This window comes from Phocoena sinus, chromosome 1 (genome assembly GCF_008692025.1).
Source record: "Phocoena sinus isolate mPhoSin1 chromosome 1, mPhoSin1.pri, whole genome shotgun sequence".
NCBI classification, from domain to species: Eukaryota; Metazoa; Chordata; class Mammalia; order Artiodactyla; family Phocoenidae; genus Phocoena; species Phocoena sinus.
In genome coordinates, this window is record NC_045763.1 from 26,969,627 (window position 1) to 26,990,530 (window position 20,904).

A 20,904-nucleotide genomic window follows, 5' to 3' on the forward strand; every position below is an offset into this window, starting at 1 on the left:
TGTGTGCGGGCTTTCTCTAGTTGCGGCGAGCGGGGGCTACTCTTCATTGCGGTGCGCAGGCTTCTCATTGCGGTGGCTTCTCTTGTTGTGGAGCACGGGCTCTAGCAGCACAGGCTTCAGTAGTTGTTGCTCGCGGGTTCTAGAGCACAGGCTCAGTAGTTGTGGTGCATGGGCTTAGTTGCCCCACGGCATGTGGGATATTCCCGGACCAGGGATCAAGCATTGGCAGGTGGATTCTTAACCACTGCGCCACCAGGGAAGTACCGGAGGCACGTATATTCTTAAGACTTTTGATTCATTGCTGAATCATCCTCTGGAAAGTTTGAGCAGTTTCGCACAATGGCAGCACTGGAATTCGTGTCTCTACACTGTCCCCCACGCTGTTACGCTGTTGTGATGTGCTCTGCTGGCTTGAAAAGGGAAACGGCATTTCACTTACTGGGTGAATATGCATTTTTAAAATTGTTAGGGGCGGTCGAGGTCTTTTCATTTGTATTTCCTCTATTACAAAGTGCTTATAGTTTTGCTTATTTTATAGCCCTGTAGACCAGGCATATTTTTCTAAAAAAATTTTAAGAGCTCTTTATGCATCAGGTTCATGGTCCTTAGATGATTACATAGGTTGCAAATATTTTTGTCCATTAACTATTTGAATATTTTACATGAATATTTTGAATATTTATATATTTATTTAAAAAACCCATACATCCATTCAAAGTATTATTTAATCAGATCTAACAGTCTTTGCCTTTATGGATTCTACTTTTGGTGTTACTCTTTAAGTAAGTCCCACCTGAGGTTAGACTTTCATATCCTTCTAGTACTAGAATTTGTGGATAAATGCGTGAGGTATGATTTGGTTTTTTCTTTTTCCCAAATGGTTAAGCCCACTGTTTTAAAACCATTTATTAAATAATCCATCCTCTCTTTAATGGATTGGAAATGACACTTTAATCATATACTAAAGACTGTCTCTCTCTCACACACATATATACACACACACTCTCTCTCTCTCTCACAAACACACACACACACACACACACACACACACACACACACACACACATAGGGGAATCTATTTCTGGATCTTTATTTTCCCCCACTGATATGTGTGTCCACTCCTATACTCATACCACATCATTAAAATTATTTTATCCCATAATAACATTTTAATATCTGGAAGGGTTACTCTTCCCTTTAAAGTTTTTCTTGGCTTTTCTACACGTTAATTCTTCTAGATCAGAGGTTCTTATTTAAAGGCACACATCACAGTTACTAGTGAAGTGTTCTAAAAACATAGTTGCCTGGTTTCCACCACCAACATAGAAAATCTAAACCTCTAGTGTAGGGGTCTAACATTAGAGTATTTGCCAAACTGCGTTAAGAACCTTGACTCTAGATGAACTTCGGAGCAAGCTTCTGAGGGTAGAAGCCATCTCTGCCTGGTTACTGTGTATTCCCAGTCTCAGGGTCTGCCGCATAGGTGGAGTTCAATCAATATTCGTGGAGTGAAAGAGTATATTAGTTAATGTTTATTTGTAGTCAGCACCCTTACTTTGAACTTGGGACTCCCAAAGGTCATTCATGCCAGGGAAGGTAGGGCAAGAATCCAGCCTGGTGAGGAATATGAAAACACTCGTCTGAGGAACAGTGTGAATTCTGTGAGAAGAGGATCGCCACGTACAATATCTGAAGGCTGGATGTGAGGAACAGGGAGCAGAGGCAGCCTATGTTCCTCCAGGACTCAGTACAAGGAACCCAGTCTCAGGTTATTAGGAGGGGTCAGACCTAGCAGAAAATGAGAATAGGTGCCCCTTTGTTGCGTGGGTTGGTCACCTCTCCGCCACGGGGGCTGTTTAGACAGAAGGTGTATTGTCGTCTTGTACGGAGTGATTTGGAGAAGATTCCCGACCGAATTAAGTAGGTTTGAGAGCTGGTAATCTCTAAGATCTCTTCCAGAATGGAGATTTTAGGTTTGAAAAATATTTGTTGAATGAGTTCTGTGATTCAGAGAGATAGGAAGGTTCTGGTTGGTGAGAAAAATTCAGACTAAGCCCAGAGGTCACTAGAGAGGGAGATCCCCATTGAGGTCATCTTGACCTGGGGACCTTGGGGCCCTGACCATGTTGCATCCCAATACCTGCCATGGGCCTAAACACTTACCCTTGCCATGTGATGTTTCGATAATCCAGGTGCAGTTCAAGTTGTTGGGGTAGAAATCAGGGAACCCCGGTGACAAGATGGTCCCACTGGAGCCTTGAATGAAGCCACCACAGAGAGCTGGAGAGGAGGGAAGCGGGCACTGAAAGACTGGAGCGGCCCAGGGAGCTCCCCCCACAGTCCCCCTGGGATCCCAGCCCCCATCTTGTCCAAACCTCCAACTCTCACTGACAGGGTCAGGGGGTCAGTGCCTGTATCTTCAGGGCAGGAAAGAAGTCCTCTACTTTAGCGCCCCCTGCTGGTATGTCTCACCTTCACAGCTGGGCAGGGCCCGGCTCCACTGGAAGTTGGGCTCACACTCCAGGGGCTCCCCGTCGCTTAGTGTGTAGCCCGAGTCACAGCTGAAGGTCACCAGGGCGCCCACGTAGAAGTCATTCCCATGACGCTGCCCATTGACGGGGATCCCTGGATCCAGACAGTGGTCTGACTGCAGTGTTATAGCTGGAATAGAGAGCCCACAGCTGGAACAGCTCACTGTGAGCACAGAGGGACCCCAGCTGACTCACAAAGGGAGCGGGGAGAGAGCCCTGATTGAGAGAAGGCTGGAGTTGTCATCTGCCCCCTCCTCAAATGTGGCTGTCAGTATCTGCTGCGGGTATCTGAAGACCCATCTGTCAGGGAGAACAACCTGTCTTCATCATTCGTTCGTTCATCATTCATTCAGTAACCATCAGTGAGGTGTCCCCTATGGCTCAGACGCCATGCTAAGGGTTATGCATACGAACACAGGTAAGAAAACGACCCTCCTCTCATGGTGCTCTCGGCCCTAAGTTACTAGAGTGGGCTGCAAAGAATCGAATCAACAAGCTCTTCCAATTGAGGCACGAGCGATGAATGCAGGTGACGAGAGAGGGTGAGGGAGCGGGAGATGGCATCTCACTCCAACATCACCATCTGTCCCCAGAGTGCCCAGCATGGTGGCGCCCAGTCACCTGCACACAGAGGGGGACCTTCCATTCTTTCTAAAGTTGAGCTCTGAGAGATGCTGAGAACAGGCAGCACCTCCCGAGGAGCACAGCCTAACTGAGAACGCCACGGCGACGCGGCCGAGCGGGGCCTCCTGGTGGAGCTCAGCCCTTGGTCCTTTCCCCACACAGCCGACCCTGTCACTGACGCCCCGACACTCACTCTCATAGCGGAGCTGGAAGCCGATGTCCGAGTGACTCTTGTCGGTAGAGAAGAGGAGGTAGAGGTAGTTGCTGGTGCTGATGAGGAACTGGGGGACCTGGGTCCCGTGGTAAACTCCGATCAAGGGCGCCGAGTACGTCCGTCCATCTCGCACTTCCAGAGTGTCATAGTTGACCTCAGTTTTAAATCTGCCGAAGATGGAAGTGAAGACGTCTTGAGAAACTTCATTAATTTGCAGATGACAAAAGGCCCTGCCTGACCTGGGCTTCAGAACGAGTGGATTTTGGCAGGCTGGGAGATTTTAGCATAATCTGCACACATTTACTGGAGATGTGGGAGGACCTTGCCTCCTGCGTTGAACCCTCCTCCTCCTGTGGTTGGGTGCGGCCTTCCCAGTCCTCTCTGTGGCCTGGGCTGTGACCCATCTTCAGACCTAGAGGCACAGTGACTAGCCTCATGGGGGTCAGAATGTTCTAGGCCAGGGGTCAGTAAACTACAGCCCCAGGGCCAGTTCTGGTCTAGAGTCTGTTCTTGGTTGGCCTAAGGGCTAAGAATGGTTTTTACGTTTATAAAGCAGTATTTTTTTTTTTTTTAAAGCAAAGACTATGCAACAGATATCAGCAAGTGTCCCATGAAACCTAAAGTATTTACTACCTGGCCCTTCACAGAAAAGTTTGCAACAGCTATTCTACACCAGGAACGCTTTGTCTAGAAGAAGTTTGTGTTCATACTTGGGTGGCTACTTCCCCCACCCGAGGGGCACAGCCAGGGTGGGAGTCAGAAGTGGGGCATACGAGCACGATTCGGGTCAGAGGTGAGCCTTCCCACACTGGAAATGCTCCTCAGATACTAACAGTCCCCTAAACATCACAGACCCCGCTACTGAGATGGAACCAAGGCCAAGGGCAAAGCCAGTGCAGCCTGTCCCCACCCCACCCAGGGCAGCCACTCGAGTGTTCTCTGACCTCGTTGACATTCCAGCATCGGTGCTGGTCCGTCACCCACCCCAGCTTCCCTCCCACACCACCGCAGAGATATCACTCCTCACCCCCACCCCCAGGTTGTGGTTACAAGCACCTGTCGAAGGTGATTTTGATGGGGTAGCCTGGCTGGGCTTCAATCACCCAGGCACAGCTCAGGGCATCCTTGTAGAAGCCAGGCCAGCCCGGAGACAGGATGGTGCCGCTGGGTGAAGTCAGATGACCGCCGCAGGGAGCTGGGGGGACAGAAGGGAGAGAAGCAGGTTTCTTGGGGGGACAGATAAATAAACAAAAAAATCTCTCTATAAAACGTGTCTGCCAGCAAGTACTGTTTTTGTTTTTATGGAGAATTACATAAACTGTATAAACCGTGAGCTCTGTCTTTTGGGTCCTTTACGGATATGCCCAGTTATATCACTTGGAGTTTTATGAAGGGCCAGAGGGGAGGAATGAAAAGAATCCTTTAAACAAAGTCCTTTGCCATTCCAGTGGTGCTGAAGTACAACTAATATTTGGGTCACACTGGTTCTCTCTTTGCTCCTGACTCAATCATCAGGCCTCTGGTAGAGGCATAAGCCCGGCCCACCCTGGCACAGCTGGCACCCGGTGCTCTGGCCCAGGAGCACACAGCCCGCTCCGCTGTGAGCTCCCTGAGCGCAGGGGCCGTATAATTTGTCTTATGCAACTCGGAACCCCCAGCCCTTAGCCTAGTGCTTGGCACACGGGTGTCCCTCAGTGACCACTGCTTGAATGAACAAATGAGTGGATGGAAGGATGAGCGTAGTCACGGCAGGTAAAGCCACAAGACCCCCAGGGTCTGCTCAGGTGATTGGCAAACAACCTGTCCATTCATTGGATCCTTCACTCTCTCTAGTCAATCTTCATATCCCAGGGTGGTGGCTGCCAGGCTGGGAGAAGGAGGGGAGGATTCCTAAGTGCAGTGTCTCTTTAACATCTGAGACGATGCTCAACCTCCCTCTTACTGAGAAAAGAAATACAAATCAAAACTCTACTGAGAAATTATTTCTCATCCATCAGGTAGGGAAAAATGCAAAAAGTCTGATGACTCGTGAAGCCGAGGGAAAGCAGGAATTCTAGTACTTTCCTGCTGGACATGCAGAAGAGCACAAACCCTACACAGGGAAATTTGGTAGCATCCAGCAAAATTCATAGGCATTTATTCCCTCACCCAGCAACTCTACTTCTAGAACTCTATCCCAAAGATACACTGGCAAAAATATGCAAAGACATATATATGTACCAGGCTACATAATGCAGTACTATTTATAACAGCCAAAGAATGGAAACAGCCAGAATGCTCAGCAATAGGGAGCTGACTAAATGAATTGGGGTAATCAACAACAGGGACAATTTATGCAGCTATAAAACAAGAATAAGGAACGTTCTATATAATGTCATGGAGTGGTCCCCAGAATATTTTATTAAGTGAATAAAAGCAAGATACAGCAGCAAAAGCAAGGGTAATGATTCCATTTAGCTAAGAAAAGGGTGGGAGACACACACATATTTTCTCATATTAGCAATCAATGAAAGGGCAAACTCAAAATGCAAAAGATTACCTAGGGATGGGGGGAGGGGCCAGGGTAGAGAGGATAGAGATAGAAGTTAGACTTTCTCAGAATATACCTTCTTTTAGAGGTTTAGCTTTGGAACTATGTAAATATTTTACGTAATGAAAAAAGATTTAAATTTGATAAGCAATTTCTCAAATCTTAAAAGCTGTGTAAAATAAATGAATATAATACTGTATCAGTTGGTAGCATAATCACACATGAAGAAACTAGTTAAAGAGATTTTAAAACACAGCAATTTGATAGTCCATCCCTAGTAGGATGTACAGACAAGAAGAACTGAAAGGAAAAACACACAAATGATTTTCAGTAATTGTATTGCTGTTGGTAGTATTGGTATTACAATTTGAGACTCCTGGGTGTATATTAAGGAATATGGGAAATTATGTTGGTGTTGAGAACCTGGATCACCAGCAAGAGTGAAGGAAGATACAGATACGACATCAAGGAAGTTCAGTGAAAAAGAAAAAATGTTCCTACATTGGAAATGAAACGAACCCATGATGCATTTTACCTTTCAAAAAGTATTTCTTAGCTCCGTTCATTGTAAAGGCTTAGAAATGAGGACCTACTCAATAGTAATAAGCAGAGCCAGTGCCCAGATTCTGAATATCATTTCTCACTAAAAGGAACCAGGACTCCTTGGAGAAACAGCTGATTTTAGGTCAGGGACAGAAAATATACAAGATGAGGTTGGGCCAATTTCAAAAGGCTCCCGCCGGCCAATGGGATGATCTGAGCGTTGACTACAGTAATAACTGCAATGGATTTAAATGCATAAAATATGTTTCAGTCCTTTGGATTGTAATGCTATTAAAAAAATGTTCAACTTTGGAAGATGTTAGAGTCAACCCATTCATACGAAACCTGGTAAATAAAGGAAAATAATTAAGTATTTCTCCTGTCTTTCCTGTATGAACTATACCACAGGGTAACCAAATAGTTGATCAGGGCAAGTTTTCCATAAGTATTCCAGCTTATAAAGGAAGAGATGGAATGTTAGCATTTTGTAATCTCTAGGCTATGATCACTGATGGCTCCTAACATCACCCAAAGAGAAACAACTAGACATTACGTGCATCTGATGGAGGCATAGAGCCCTGCCTGTAAAATATTCTGGCCAAACACCAGAACCTGAATCTGATTAGCTTCTAGACCTCACTGCCAATTAAAGGAAATATAAGAGAGAGAGGATCATGTTAAACAACCTCCTAGGGATGTAATCGCCAAAATCCAGACTGCAGGAGACTACTCAGGATAAGCAACCTGGCTTCCTCAACAAAAATATCGCAAGAGGGTGGGAAGACACCTATAGATTAAAAAGGACTTGAGACATACAGCCTCACTAGGGCTCTGACTTCTTAAAAAATACTATGAAAGAAAGGGTTAGATAGATAATCATGAAAACTTGGTTGTATTAATTATTTTCATAATTTAAGATAATAGCATGGTGGTTCTGTTTCAAGGAGTTCTTTTCATCCATTAGAAATATACACTAACATGTGCATGAAATATTATGCCTGAAATTTGCTTTACAATAATCCCAGAGCAGGGTAATGGTGGGAGATACTGGTAATGCAGAGGGTATGAATGAAATGAAATAGGCCATAAGTTTATAATTGTTGAAGCCAGGTGATGGGTACACGGGGTTCGCTATACTATTCTCTCTGTTTGAAATTTTCCATTAAAATTGTTAGGGTGAAAAGGAGGATATACATACACACACACACACACACACACACACACACAGAAAAGACAAAAAAAAGAGGAGAGGGTCCTGCCTTGAACAGAGAGAAGAATTCAGCAATAAGACAAAAGAGGTACCCAGTGCCTTATCCCAGTGCCAGGCACAGAGTAGGTGCTCAATAAATAGTTTGTGGAAGGAACGAAATATTGCATTGTGTGCCCCCTCAAATTCACAGGTTGAAACCTTAACTCCCATGTGACTGGCTTTGGAGATGGGCCTTTAAGGACATAACGACGGTGAAATGAGGGCATAAGGATGGGACCTAATCCAAAAGAACCGGTGTCCTTACAAGAAGAAGAAACATCAGGAGTGCACGTACACAGAGAAAAAGGCCATGTGAGGACACAGCAAGAAGATGGCCATCTGCTAGCTAAGGAGAGAGGTGTCGGGAGAAAGCAACCCTGCCGGCTCCTTGATCTTGGACCTCCAGCATTCAGAACCATGAGAAAACGCATTTCTGTTGTTTATGTCACCCAGTTTGTGGTATGTTGTTATGGCAGCACGAGATGGCTAATGCACTGGGCTTCTGAGGAGGGGCTGGTGTCCCCTGTGAGGGAGGATCCACCTCTCCTGACCTTGGCTGCTATAGTTGTACGAGGCAAAGGGCAGTTGGGGGTGGTGATGGGATAGAGTGATGCCGGGAACTCATGCTCCCTGAGCCCTCACTGGCCGCATGCTAATTGATGTGTGCTTCTGCTTTTCCTGTATGTTCACCCTCACAGCAAACTTTAAGGTGGGTACTGGCATTAGCCTCATTTCCTAGTTGAGGAAACGGGCACAGAGGGCTTAGGTAACTGGTCCAGAAACACACAGCAGGGAAGCAGCAGGGCCAGGATTTAAACCCAGGCAGTCTGGCTCCAGAGCCTCCATTTCTAACCACTACGGGTGGACGTGGGAATGCACCCCCTCCCACCCCCACCCCACCCCCCACTACTGCCCTCAAAGGGGTCTCAGTGTGAATATCTAGAAGCAGTGGAAGCTTTTCCCTTGACTCCCTCCAGCGCTGCCTCCCCACTACCGCCCCCCGCCCCCCCATACCCCTCACCACCTATCCTCCACCATTCTGTGGTAGAGCAAAAGGAGAATGAACTTTGGAGTCAGACCGCATTTGGTGGTTCAAAGTGATCGTTTGGTATCAAAATATCTGGATTTGAATCCGGACTCTCCCGTTCACTTAGCTGTGTGATCTTGGTCAAGTTACTTAACCACTCTGTGCTTCAGTTTCCTTATCTGTGAAGTGAGGATCATAACAGTACCTCCCCTGTAGGGTCATCATGAAGAGGTAATACAACAGTGCGTGTAAAGCAGTTGGCCTAGTATTTAGCACATAGTAAGTGCTCAATTATTACTAGCTGGGTAATCGCAGGCAAGTCAATTCACCTTGCTGGTTTGCCGATTTCTCATGCATAGAGCATAATAATCTTTCTCACAAGAGTGACAAGAAGATTAAATGAAATAATGTTAGAAACTCAGTAACTACCCTTCTCCCTCAGAGACCTAAATGAACTACCACCATCACTTAGACTCCTCTTGTGGGAGTGGGGAGAACTGACCTTTCTTTTTTGGAAGACTTTTTTAAAAATTATAAAAATAACACATTTATTTTACATACAGAGAGAAAAAAATGTGGACGTGTCTACACCAAAGCGTTACGCCATTTTTCTCTGGGGAGTGGGGCTAGGAAATGAATATTTCCACTTTAACTTTATTGCACTTGTGTATTGTTTACATTTTTTACAACTACCAAGTATTACTTTAAAAATGAAAATACATACACACTGTAGATAATTTATCTCCTTTTTTCCCATGTATTTCTTTTAAACAGCATATTTTTTTAAACCCAGTTTGAGAGTCTTTGTCTTCTAATAGGGAATGTAACTACCTTTATTATCATAACTGATACGTTTGTCTTACTGCTGTCATTTTGTTTTATGCTGTCCATTTCTCATGCTTCCACGTGGTGTCCTGTTTCCTTTGTCTTTTGTGACAGGCAATATGTTTCCTTTCGTTTTAATTTTCTACTGGGATATGGAAAGTAGAAAACCTGCTTGTCATCCTATTTGTGGATGCTTTTAAGTCTTTTACAAATATGTTTGAAATTATATTCTCTCTAGTGATATAATTCAAGAAAAATACAGTAACGGGGTAGCCAAGAGCCTGGGTTTGGATTCTGGTTCTGTCACTTACAAGCTGGGAGGACCCTGGGCAAGTGACTTAGCTTCTCTGTGCTTTAATGGGACAATAACAACACCTGCTACCTAGACTGGTACCTGGCTGAAATGAGGTGACACCTGTAAACCACCTACCGTAGTGATGTATAATTAGTTCGTTCTTCCTTAAAAGAGACAAGGAAGAGATGAATGCGGGGGTGAGAACCATGCGTTCCTTTGTAGCTGTTTCACTACTTGGAAGTCTTTCTTAGGAAATTTCTGATTTTAAACATATGGATCTCTTATGCCCTCTGTTCTGTAGATCAGGGGTCAGCAAACTACAGCCCGGGGGCCAAATCCGACCCATTCATTTCTGTTTGGTCAAAGCTGTTTTTGCATAACGATGGCAGAGTTGAGGGGAGATCTTAGGGCCCTCAAAGCTGAAAGCACTTCCTAGCTAGCCCTTTAAGAAAAAGTTTGCCGACTTCTGCTTTAGATCAGCTAGATGATCATCCTTCTTTCTAAATTTAGGAGAAGAAGCCATTTTCTCCCTTGTCCTTTTATAGCCTCTCAAAAGCTAAGAGGCTTTTAGCATATATTAAAAGATTTTTTAAAAGACCATTAGCTTCCACATTTAATTGTCCACAAGGTGGGGATACTTAGTCAAAAACAAAACTAGAAAAAATGGAAAGACAAAGATGCTGATTACAAAGCAGGGTTCTTCCAAGGCTCAACCCAGGAGGCAAAGGGGCCAGGGAGGGGCCAATTCCAGGAGCTTCTTACCCTGTCTGCTCTACGGTTTCAAGTCCAGAATTGGCCACCCTAGGTGGCGTCCGGCTCTCACTCTGGCTCTCTAACCTGCTGCTCCCCAGGTCTCCGGAAACCAGGTTGGTATCAAATGCCCATCATTCTAAGAAGACTGAGCAGACTCCCCTTGTGCCAAGTCAGCATCTTTCCAACAGGCTGCCCCCTTATTTCTGGTTGTCCACTGTCCCCCAATCTAAGCATTTTCCCCTCCAGGGACAGAACGAATGAGACAGCTCTAATTTCAAAATTAAGACTCAGCCTATGAAGCAGTGAACCGCTTTACGGTCCTTTAATGAAGGTCGAGTTCCCTTGCATATTCACTCATGGTCTGGAGTGGTTCACTGCAGCGGCAGAACTATGGTCTAGGAGCACCTGATTCAGAAAAGTGGAGGAGGGTTCTGTAGTTACCAAGTCGTGATCCCTCTCAGGGGGGTCAGCTGCACTGGGACTGAGCCCCCGCAGGCTCAGGGCCACTGTGGTCTAGGCTTCTGCCCCCGGAAGTCCTATAGTCTTGGTTGGGAGATAGGGCCAAGAATCATGGAACTGGTAAAGAAAAATGTAGTCACGGTGAGACCAAATATCTGATAGGGTGGTCCGGCGGTGGCCCACAGAGCAAGGGATCCAGGAGGAAGGAGAGATCAGGTGAGTGGGAGACAGCAGGAAAGATGTCCTGGATGAGATGGACCACGAGGAAAACCAAAGAAGTCAGAGGAGGTTGACGAGCATGAGGGAGAATGGGGGGCCCAGCTTGTAGAAAAGGTGAGACCACTGACCGACAAGCCCCCAGACCCTGGGCTCTGCCTCACCCCCAAATAACCCCATCAGACACGAGTGGTGATGCCCCTGCTGCCGACAAGGGAGCTACCATCGGGTCCACAACTGGGAGGGGGCAGAGACAGGAGTTTCACGGTTCCCTGACACCAAAGCTTATGCTGTTTCCAAAAGTGCTCGCTCTGCTGGGTAAAAACAGCAGAGGAGGTTGTGTGGACGTGGTTGTGTGACCGTGGAGGGCAGGAAGATGCCTGTTTGTGTCAGGACTGGAGCAGGCACCTGGAAGGATGAACCCACCACGTGACCCCCCGAAGTGGACCCATATGCATCTGATGATGTCAGGAATGATGAAAATCAGGTGAATACCACGCTCACAGCCAACACTGACTGAGCGCTGCCCCTCTGCCAGGCACTGCTCACGACCACGCTGTGAGGGGGCTCCCATTATGAACTGCACTTTACAGATGGGGCAGCTGAGGCACAGAGAAGTCAAGTCACTTGGCCCTGGCGACTCAGCGGGTAAGTTTCAGGGGGGAGACAAAACGCAGTCTGGTGAGAGTCAGGGCTCTGGAGGCCATGAGGGAGGCTCTAACCTAGTTAAAAAGTCATTCATTCATTCATTCATTCGGTGATTGATCAACCAGTATTGACTGAGCATCTAGCAGGCATCAAGCAATATGCCAGCTGTGGGGATACGAGCCCAAGGAAGATTCCCTAACCTCACGGAGCTTACACGCCAGCAAGAGCATGGCTAACACTTATGCTAGGAACTCGCTCTCTGCCAGGAAGTGCCCTTTACATGTGCATCTTATTATCATCTCCCCACTTGTTTTTTAGCTGAAGAAAAACAAAAAAACCAGAGGCTCAGAGGGAAAAAGGCGACTCGCCAGGATTCCAGCCCAGGTCCCTCTGACTCAACGGCCCACCTTGACGCCACCCTCTCTGCCTTGGACCCTGTGCCCTTGGTGGTCTCTCCTCCCCGCTCCCCCTGCCTGTCAGCTCTGGGGCAGCGGTCGCCCCGAGGCACGCCTCCCTCGCTGCCCTGCTCTCCTGTCCTTCCCCCTTGCTGGCCGGGGTGCTTGGATTTGGGTCTGGGGACTGCGTATGGAGAGGTCCCTTAGGTCACTACCCTCTATCCATCACGCGAGGTAAGAGGAAGGCGCTTTCTGGGTCCCAGAAGCGGGGAACTGCAGCCCTTGCCTCCACTGTCACTGCCTTCAAGGGGTCTGTGGGAGACTCACTTTTCACCCATTATTCACAAGTATTTATCGAGGGCCTATTCTGTGCCAGGCATTGTGCTTGGTGCACAAGTTTTACATAATTCCTGCCCTTAAGAAGCTTAATTTGTGTTTTCTATGCCTGCAGTTGGGGGGACCAGATGGCTAGCCTCTGAAACTGAGTCAAAACCTGTCTGCGTGGCAAGGCAGGACCGAGGAGACACCATAACAACCCCTGTGCTTGCTTCAAGCTGTGTCTTTTTTCTGGCTGGTCTGCCCCTGGTCTCCTGGAGATTCACTGCAAGGATTATCAAGGCAGCATTTAACAGGGACAGCAAGGCCAAGCCTGGGAAATGTCCCAGGGAATTGGGGGAAATTAGCATGTGGAGAAGGAAAGAGTGGCAGGCAGCTTGAAAGACACGCAAACTCACAGCTCTGCCAACACTGCTTCAGGCTGATGGAGCTCCCCTGTGCAGGAGCTGGGAGTGGGGCTCCTAATGGCTGTGATACTGAGAGCATTCCCAGTTGAAAGAAGAGTGTTTTTGATGCCTGACAGTCTAGAACCAGCATTTCTCCTGTTTAATCTCTGGTTATAATTCAAATTTCTGTGCATTGTGGTTCTGTAAAGCCCCGGCCATTCCGGGGTGAGGGTGAGAGGGTGGTCCCATGTCCTGGGAGGAGAGGACGACTGGGGTTTGGGCCACTTGGTCCCCCTCCTCAGCCTCTCTGGCTGACAGCCCCAGCCCCCGGCCCGGCAGGCACGCACCTTCACACCGCAGCACGGCACTGTTCCAGACCACGCTGCCCTCCTTCAGGATGCAGGTGATGGTCTCTGAACCCTGAGTCCCGAGGAAGCCTTCATCGCAGAGGAAGGAGATGGAGCTTCCCAGCTGGAGGCTGTCACCAAACCGTTTGCCGTTTACTGGCACGCCCGGATCTGGACACTCATTGTGTCGAAAAGCTGTGTGGATACGGGTCAAGGATGGGATTAGACAGAGCTGGCGTGCAGATGGACCCCCAAAGAAAATAAGCTTCATTATCGTGGTCTATCCTAGACCTCCCCCACTTCCCCAAGAGCCTGGCATGCTGGGGGGAGAGCTACATACCCTAGAACCACACTGGGCACAAAGAAGGTACTTGTTAAACTTATCTCCTGCCTTCCTGAGCACCGAATCCAACTTCTTTCTAAAGCACATTTATAGATCAGACAGCGGGGCTGTTTCTCCTGTTGGCTCATTTACACCAAATAATGATTCTGTGACGTAGGTATTATTACCCCAGTTTACAAATGAGGAAACTGACGCTCAACACGGTTAAGGAGCAGATCTGTGTCCTTAATGTCAAATCCATTCCATGCGTCCCCACCTTCAGACAGCTATGGGATCATTTATGTTGCAGGAAAACCGGGCTCTAAATCCTGTGACACTAATAGATACCAAGCACCATAAAGTAGGTGCCCTGGAATTAACCCTGTCTGAAGCCATTCCCTTCATTTCCTCGCCCCTTGTCAGGCCGCCTCTCACTCTGCCCAGACAATTGCTAATACCATGGTGGTGGTGGGGGGTGGGGGGCGGGAGGAAAGAGTCAGAACATTTGTGGGTTTAATCAAGCTCTGCCTCTTATTAGTTACATGGTTCTGGGCAACTTATGTAATCTTGCTGAGCCTCTGTTTCCTAACCTATAAAATGGGCCGTTCTGAGATAGGAATAACATGAAAGGTGATTTGAATTTGCAAGTGGTGAATGCTTGGTAAGCACCTGACGGGTGGTCAGTGCCCCTTAAGTCTGTGCTCCCTCCTTCTTCCTGTTCCCAACCTTCCTCCAACAGGGGTGCCCAGTTCTCACACTCGAGTCTGAGGCCACGCCCTATTTGCATCCCTGCTGTTTTAAGGACGGTGGCTTCCCAGTGGAGACCAGGCTCCACCGGCTGCAAGGGCATGGGCCACTTTAGAGGCCTCTGAGATTCCCTAGTGACCGAAACACTTGCACAGTCAGAAACAGAAGCAGCCCTGGAGGCTGTCAGGTCATCTTGCTGGAAGCAAACCTGGTGATCCTTCCTACTGAAGCTGGGCTGAGGGAGCATCTGACACAGAGACGATCTGAATGATGCCAGCTGAGCCCTGACCCCCTTCCCTCTGAGATGCAATCTTAAGTCAGCCTAGACATCAGTCTCCCAACCTTGCCTCATTAGGAACTTATGACCATGAGCTTGCCCTCACATTTAGAAACATGGGGTGGGAAGAAAAGTGGCACTTGGGGCCCATAAGTCCAGGTGTTTGTCTATTCAAAACCCTGTCAGTCACATAGACACACACACACACACACACACACACACACACACACACACACACACACGTACACACTGAGCAGGGATATGCAGCTATTTCCAATACCTTGAAGCAAATGCTCTAAGTCAAGGATTTAAACACTGCCCAGTTCTACCTGTGTACCTTTTCAATCTGTTTCCTGGCAAGTGAAAGGGGACAGACCTTAGCTTAGGAAGTTTCTGTTGCGGGGTTGGCAGTGATGCCCGCAGGATGCCCCCACAGTAGGGGCTGAGTAAACAGCAGCTACTCTCATCTTTGTCCAAAATACTCACATGGAAGAAGGTTTCCTCCAAGGAGCTCTGGAGGTGGAAACAGGATCCCTGAGCCTTGTTACAGGGACACAGATTTCAGGTCATTGTGAGGGGAAGCCCCGAGTGTTCTCTCACTGTGGAGAGAGCTGTCTTGGGGGCGGGGGGATGCGAGCTCCCTGACATTGGGCAAATTCCAGCTCTTCCCAGACAATCGTCAGTTGGGACGTGACTGAGGAGATGCACGTCCTGCGGGGGAGACTACACTAGTTCCCAAACACTTGCCCGTGGACTGTGGTTCACTAGCTACATCAGAATCACCCCAGAAGCCTGTAAAAAATGTAGATTCTAGGGCCTCACTCCTTAGAGATTTTGATTCATCAGGTCTAGGATGGGGCTCAGATTTTTAAAAGTTATTGCTACCTATCCATCCCACTCTATCTGTATTAATGCACAGAAAATTACCTGTAATGTCTGTAAGAGTGTTCACCAAATATTGGCAAGAATCATCTCTGGGTGGGGGGATCTAGGGTGGTAGTCAGCATTTCTTCCTGGGCCTGCCCCTGTTTTTTGATTGCTGGCGTATTGGATGTGTATCATTTTTACAATGGTGGAGGAACCTTCGAGAGGGATGCTGGGTAAAAGCTTGATCATCAGGTCAGGTTTGCTGCTTTCTGCCTCTTCCTCCTGAGGATTTGGCATTTGCTCCTCTCCTGGAAAGTGGGGACCTACTAGGATATGGTTTTCCTCGGAGACTATGAGTATTTGTTTCTGACCCAGGTCCTCCATCGGTGTATCCACACCTGCTTTGAACCTGTAGAGTCCTCGGCCCTCCCCATCCTGGATAAGTGGGCTTCCCTGGGACAGCTCTCACCCTTCTTTTTCCCACTCCCATCAGGAGGAAGAGCATTTAGCCATTCATGGATCTTTCCATTCAATAAATATTTACTGGTCCTCACCATGTACCAGACCCTGAACCGGGCAGAGGGCATAGAAAGATAAATAATACATACCCCCATCTTTCCAGAGCTCATGACCTCATGGGAAAGTAGGGATGAGGACAGATAAACTAAAAGCCAGTGCTGCAGTGCTAGACTGGGAAGATTAGGGAAGACAGAACTGGGCTCTGCTTCCTCCTGCCCACAAATGATGGAAAGAGGAGTGCCCGGGAGGAGGCATCCCTGGGAAGATGGATTGTTTCTATCAAGTCCGGCATCCCGAAGAAGGTGTTGAGGGCTTTAGCTTGGAATCTGGGGTCCCCAATGACCCCTGTTTGGCACTTATTGTCTTCAGCTCAACTAGATCCTGGGGACAGATGGGACAAGGAAGCAAGACCTCTCTGCCGAGGGTGGGAGGGGGGCTGGGCGGAGATCAGTTCTATCAGAAAGTGCGGGAGGGAGAAGCACTGCGTGTGTGCTGTGTGCGTGGGGCGGAGCTTGAACTGGGGACTTGCACTTCACAAACAGCCTCTGGGAAAGGATCTGGTTAATTTGCTCAGACGGACCCAGCCTCAGCCGGCTCTGAAGATTTGCCATCGGCCAAGTTCACCGGGTCTGTAGCTGGTTCCGCCCTGAACAGCACCTCTCGCTACCTTTGCCGCTTGCTGTTTCTACTCTCCAAGCTTCTGCCCCGCCCAACCCCCGAGACACAGAAACGACAGTAATCACTGCTGAGCTTCAGTTTGCTTCTAGAGAAGGGGCCAAGGGCTAAAACTGGAGGTGACAACTTTGGGACTGTGGGCCTGAGAGGGGCCATGAGGAAATGCCCCAAGAGTTGGCTCTAATGAGTCTCAGAGCCAAACAGAAACACTGCCCTAGATTTCTGTTTCTGGTTTGCCTATGGGAATAGGAACTGGCAAAGTGTGAGCAGCCCCACGGGGAATACACGAAGTTGGCAGTGAGTAGGCGTCCAAGGACTTGGGGGAGCACATCAGAGAGGCGTCGGTAGCTAGAAGAGGATGGGGAAGGCTTGCTCTCCCTTGGGCCCTTCCTGGTTCTAGCTGGGCCTTCTAGGAGGGGGAGGGTGGGAGGGAGAAATGAGGCCCCAGGCTCCTTTCACATTATATGGCACATCCAGAGGAAATAAATGCTCAAGAGCGAGTGACGCCACAGAAAAGAACTCTTTCCGCTTTTCCCTTCATGCTGGAGCCCCATGCCTGGCTCTGCAGCCTCGCAAGGCTTTTGAAACTGGTCCACCCACATCAACACTCCTCTGCTGGAGCCCCCTCCACTGGACATCCCCAGAGGGATGGTCGGCTGAGGACACAGGGTGGACTCACTAGTAAAGGTGATGTTGAAGCCCCTCTTCCCCGTGGAGTGGTCGGTCTGGAACTCAAGACGGGCCACGTGGCCACTGCTTGTGATGGAGGAAGGGAGTTGGTTTCCCGAGAAGGTGCCCAGGACTGGGGCCTCAGCCGTGGCCCCGTCCTTGATGACCAGGAAGTCAAACTGAGGCTCCACATCAATGTCATTGAAGGCCAGGTGGATGCGGCTCTCGGGCCGCGCGAGGATAAGCCAGACGCAGTGGAGGTGGTTGCCGTAGTCTTCCGGGTAGTTAGGTGACAGGACGACCCCAGAGGGGCTGGTGAAGTTGAAGAAGCAGGAAACTGCAAGAGAAGAGCCGTGGAGGTCAGTGAGCATCCCTGGTATTGTGCCTGGGCCACTGAGGGCTGGCGGGGGAGCATTTCTTAGTCTAAGAGCAATAGAGAGAAAGGGTGACACAAGGGTTGGGCTAGACTGGCTGGGCTCTGAGCTCTAGGTGGGAGACATGCTGGGTTCCATGCCACACGTAGTGTTGGGAAGGGTCCCTCTGGCAAACCACAGACAAGGTGGAGCTGGTCTTCTCCTGGCCCTCTCTCCGTTTCGGTGAGCCCACCCCAGGCAGGGTCTGCATGCTTCTCGGTCCCTTGCGTTGGGGAAAAAAACCCACCATTCAAGCTTAAATGTAGTCCCAGTGCCTGGCTCCTTTTAGCTGGTGGTGGTCCCCTGGGTGGTAACCAGGGTGGAGATATTCCAAGTCCATTTCTATCTTTTAAACATTTTTAGTGGGGAACTGATAGGCGTGCCCCTGGGGATTCTGCCAGCCTCGAAGCTACAAAACTCTGCTAAGGAGGCGCTAGGTAGGCACCATCTTTCAGAGCCCAAAGCTTTGGAAGAAACTGGGGGAGAGAGGTGACAGTGCCTTATCTTGAGGCCCTGCACGCATTCCAAGGATCTTCTGAAAATCTTTATTTTCAACCCTTTCCATGCCAGTAACTAACAGACCCTGGAACAAGGCTGAGGCATAGCAAAGTGCTGTAAATGGAAAAACAAACAAACACTCAACCAAAATTAAAAAGAAAAATAACAGAATGAAAAAAAATTGCAACACAGATGCCAAAGGACAGCTATCAATATTGAATTAGAGCTTTTATAATTGTATAAGAACGTCACCAAGATGACCAAACAGTGTGCTCAGGGGATTCATACGAGAGCAAATAGGATTAGTATGAAAACACAGTCCATTTCACTAGAAAAAAAATAAAAATAAACAACCCATACCGTTGAGGCTTCATGAAAACTCATACGTATTTATGGCCAGTTGCTATAATCCTTTTGGGAGGGAGTGTATGCATTCTCACCAGCAGCCACAACACTCTACAAATATTCTGACTCAGTGATCGCTAGGGATTAATTCAAAAGAAAAAGAGCCACGTGGACAAAGATGTTTACAGGGACATAATTTTATTACAGAGGAAAAACTGTGAACAACCTACATGCCAGCCCAATAATGCGAGGTAAATTATAGCCTTTAATGTGGTGCGGTTTGAACACAGTCATTAAAGTGATAAATATGACCCTGTAGAAAGAAGAATGTTAAACATTTTAAAGTAAAACTGTGCCTCATAGAATTATATGCATGCTTTGGATTAGAGCTATTAAATATTTACTTACATATGGGTAAAGACTGGACATGAGCCCCCAAATAAAAACTGTATTAGAGTAAAAGGTTTGGGGGTGATAGTTTTTCAAAATGAAAGCAATATTTAATTTTTCTGACTGCAAAAATGATATAGGCTCATTGAAACATTTTTTAATATATAAAAGTGTAAAGAAGGTAGAAACGAATATGGACAAACATTTAAGTGCCTTTCTAACATTTAGAGTGATGTTTGGTATTAATTATATTGAAATTAAAGTATACTATTTGACTTATTAATTATAATGAAGCTAAGGTGAAAAATAATAATAAAATCATGTTTGCAAAAGAAAAAAATAAGAACACAAAACAAAGGGATTGGTGATTCCTCCCGCTGAGTGTCTCTTTCCTCTGCCTGACTCTACCCCCACCTTCCCCTTTTCTGCATTAGGTATTACTTTTTCAACCTGCTACTCAAAGCCCTCCCATCAAATTCAGCGAAGTGAACCTGGTCCCGAGGACACAATCAGTCTCATCCCTATAATCTCTGTATTTTATAAGTATTGAAAGTTTGAGTCAAGGGGAGAGAAGGACATGAAAAAGATTTTAGGCAACACAAGGTATAGTCACTAGTAATTACCATTGTATATTATTGGGCATTTACTAAGTACAGGCACTGTTCTGAGCACTTTCATCAGTTACTCAATTTAACTGTCACAAACACGGCACGAGGCAGGTACTGTTATTAACCCCATTTAAAAATGAAGACACTGCGGCACACAGAGATTAAGTAGCTTGCTAGGGCTGCGCGGCCAGTAGATGTTAGCAGCAAGTTCAAATCCACGCAAATCCATGCAAATTCACATCCACCTGACTCCACGGGCCAAGCCCTTAGCCACCCAGCAACACCGTCTCCCAGCATGAGAACAGTCCTGCTCAAAAAGTCTAATAGGGGAGTCCTTGGGGGTGTTCTTAGAATCTGTTAAAGATTCATCTGTTAACCCCAAGCATTATAACAGCCCTGAACTGGAGGTTCTAGGCTGGACACAGATGCCCCCACACAGCTATCCCATCTATGGCTTCGTGGTAGTCCAGCTGGGAGCATAGTACAAATAATGAGGAATGTGAAACCAACAGAGACCACTACCTTGAAGACAGAAGGGGAAAAACCACATGGCCTGTCTACCAGCAGAACAACACCAAGGCGGACCAAAGACAAAGAAAAGCTCTATGATTTCAAAGGCACTGAAAGCATGAGAACAAATGGATTTGCTGCAGAGCATTCAATTAACGTCACCTGAGTCCCCACCCCGACTCCATCACGCTGTCACATTGTTTTCTTTATACCCTTTATCCAGAGTTGCCATGTTGTAAAGCTCCAGGGGCAACATTTTGAGCAGCTATACATGGCAGATCTACCTATCACTCTCTAAAATTACCTTGTTCACTGGCTTGTTTATGGTCTGTCCCTCCCTCTCCCCAGCACACACACATGTACTCCACGAGGGCAGAAATCTTGTCTGTTTGATTTCTCTGAATCCCTATGGCTCCCACAATGCCTGGTACATTGTTGGTGCTCAATCAATAATTGCTGAATGAATCAATGAGCATTTAATGGTTGATACCATCTGAAGAGATGGTGACATGGATACGCGTGCCTCACATCCCCATCCCGTTCCAAGCCCCAACCAAAAGAACTGACCAAAATCTGTGTTAGCTCTGGAAACATGGAAAAAATACTATGCTGTGATCCTCAACGTATGTCTCTTAGACACAGTACAGATCTGTCCCTAAATGATTTAGAGTAGAAAAGAATATGAC

At 47.5% G+C, this 20,904-nt stretch overlaps 1 protein-coding gene across 1 annotated transcript in view; it reads right to left on the reverse strand.

Annotated features, from left to right (window-relative positions):
• CSMD2 (CUB and Sushi multiple domains 2) overlaps window positions 1-20,904 on the reverse strand; it is a 661,952-nt gene that overhangs the window by 229,738 nt on the left and 411,310 nt on the right. The window contains exons 14-19 of the mRNA XM_032640663.1: window positions 17,465-17,791; window positions 13,379-13,573; window positions 4,426-4,564; window positions 3,349-3,536; window positions 2,473-2,661; window positions 2,164-2,280 (exon numbers count right to left, since the gene is read on the reverse strand). Of these exons, the coding sequence (XP_032496554.1) occupies window positions 2,164-2,280; window positions 2,473-2,661; window positions 3,349-3,536; window positions 4,426-4,564; window positions 13,379-13,573; window positions 17,465-17,791 (1,155 nt within the window). The remainder of the gene's footprint in view (window positions 1-2,163; window positions 2,281-2,472; window positions 2,662-3,348; window positions 3,537-4,425; window positions 4,565-13,378; window positions 13,574-17,464; window positions 17,792-20,904) is intronic.